The sequence below is a fragment of the Glycine soja genome, chromosome 1, assembly GCF_004193775.1.
Source record: "Glycine soja cultivar W05 chromosome 1, ASM419377v2, whole genome shotgun sequence".
Taxonomy (NCBI): domain Eukaryota; kingdom Viridiplantae; phylum Streptophyta; class Magnoliopsida; order Fabales; family Fabaceae; genus Glycine; species Glycine soja.
In genome coordinates, this window is record NC_041002.1 from 11,822,558 (window position 1) to 11,825,023 (window position 2,466).

Sequence of the window (2,466 nt, forward strand, 5' to 3'; positions counted from 1 at the left end):
CTTGAAAAAGACATTTTGACTGTGCGTAGCCGTTATGGAACGCATTGTATTGTTACCTGTGTAGTTAGATTTTTTGTGAAAGAGTCTACCCCTTTTCTTTTATCTCTTGTAGATCGCGATGACAGCATAGTTGATCCATGATCGCGTCATGATGGAGTGCCTAGAGGGTGTTTGGGAGACCCTCGAAGGCAATGAGAGGTGCCGATTCCGTGGCATAATTTGACTCACTGCTACTTCGCTAGTACATCCAGAGCAACCCGCACGCACACTTCAGCAGCCTGTGGAGTGGATACTACCTACGCCAACTCCATATCGACTAGTTGAGCCTGTTCAATTGATAAAGGTGTCATCCTCTGAAGAGGATCTTGAAGAGGACCCAGAGGAGTTATCTCCTGAACCTGCTATGGATGCCCCTGACTTATCAGAGGATGATTAGGACCCGCTCCCTGATGTTGATTCTCCAGAGGATATTATGCCAACATCTGAGGCAGACTCTACAGAGGAGAGTGGCCCTGGAGGGACAGCGAATAGTGACGACTCTTCATCATAGCAGACGGCTCCTTAGATACTTTTGTGGGTGGGTGTATCTAGTTCAGACTGCTAGGTTTACTCTTTTGATTTTTGGGTGAGTAAACCTCTTGTATAGAAATTTTGATGATTGTATATATATTGTGGCTGAAGCCACCACAATTGTTACCTTTGCTCTGGATGTCACTGTGCTATTTTGCAAACTCCCATGTTTTGGACAGTTTTTTATGATGAAAACAATTATGTTTTATCTTGTTATTTGAAAAAGAAATGTTAACGAACTTTATTTGAAAAGAGTTTACCAACCGCACCTTATTATTTCTCACGTGACGACCCAAAATGATGGCTGGTATTTTTTTTCTGAAAAAGAAAAATAGTTTGGAGGTTATAAGTGATCTGAAAGAAATGAATCCGAATAGAGTTGTGAACTGGCCACTCAGGATTCTATAGTGATAATTTTCCTTCTGAAATTAAGTACCGTGAAATAAATAACAGTGCGAAAAAAAAAGAGAAAAAAAATTTTCCCATGGTTTCTGCTATTTAATTTATTACTATTAAACCAGTCATTATTTAGGGATGCCACAATTGGTGGTATCAGAGCAAAAGTTGGATTCTAGTGAACCTGTCCATGGTCTTACTGAGTGAATGTTGTGTATCTCTGAAACTTGGAAGTAGGTTTCGGGGAGTGACGTTAAGTCACAAATTGTGTGTAATTCTACCCTCTTGTTTTAAGCAGGAAAGTGCAATTGATTTAGTAGAATTATTGTGTGTATATATATAGAGAGAGAAAGAGAGAGAGATATTGTTATAACTGTCATAGCCTATATGGTACACTCTCTCAGTAGAATTTCTTGGATACTAATAGCTTCCTTACATGTTAGGTATGGCAGGACGTGGTAGGGATCATAACCGTGATGTTCTCGACCGCATCAGAGTTGTGCTGGAAACTCTAGTGCAGGAACGTGATGTGGAGTCGTCAGAGTATCGGGGACTCATGACTTTCCGTAAGAACCACCCGCCGAAGTTCAGTGGGGACTATGATCCAGAGGGTGATAGGTTATGGTTAGCTGAGACTGAGAAGATTTTCGAGGCGATGGGTTGCCTCGAGGAGCATAAGGTCCCTTATGCGACGTTCATGCTCCAGGGAGAAGCTGAGAACTGGTGGAAGTTCGTGAAACCTACATTAGCAGCACCTAGAGGCGTTATTCCTTGGAATTCCTTCAAGGACAAATTCCTAGACAACTATTTTCCACGAGATCTCAGAAAGCGAAAGGCGAGGGAATTCCTGGATTTGAAGCAGGGAAACATGTCCGTTGGAGAATACACGGCCAAATTTAATGAACTTCTACAGTACTGGCCTCAATACCAAGATGCTTGGAACGAAGAGGGCTTATGTGCTCAATTTGAGAATGGGCTTCGACTGGAAATTCAACAGGCAGTTAGCTACATGCAGATTACAGATTTCAATCAACTGGTGACAAAGTGCCGAATATTTGAGGACAAGATGAAAGAGAGGCAAACCAGAGGCTTTGGAGGACCACAAAGAAGTCACCCTTTTTGAGAAAACAGTAATAAGAGGATGAAGTCATATTCCAGCAACAAGGGGAAACAACCTATGGCTACGTCCAACATGAGCCAGTCAAAGGGGACTGGGGTACAGTGCTTTCAATGCGGAGGACCGCATCTTAGGAGAAATTGCCCACAACTCCAACAGACACAGGAAGATCGTTGCTATATTTGTCGCAAGGTAGGCCATTATGCTCGGGAGTGTAGAATGGCTGGGAGACCGACGGTAACTGCCAATTCTAACACAGTCAACCGTGGATCTACTAATCCCATGAGGAGCGGTAATGTTAGCAACAACAATAACACTAGTGGTGGAAGACAGAAGGTACCCTCCTGGGTATTTGCTATGAGTGGATCAGAAGCTGCTGCCTC

General features: G+C 42.9%; 1 protein-coding gene across 1 annotated transcript; it reads left to right on the forward strand.

The window, feature by feature from the left end:
- The first annotated feature begins 1,522 nt into the window (after positions 1 to 1,522).
- LOC114407426 lies at positions 1,523 to 2,089 on the forward strand. Its single transcript, XM_028370552.1, has one exon. It carries the CDS (start codon positions 1,523 to 1,525, stop codon positions 2,087 to 2,089), a length of 567 nt encoding a protein of 188 aa, XP_028226353.1.
- Positions 2,090 to 2,466: the final 377 nt, after the last annotated feature.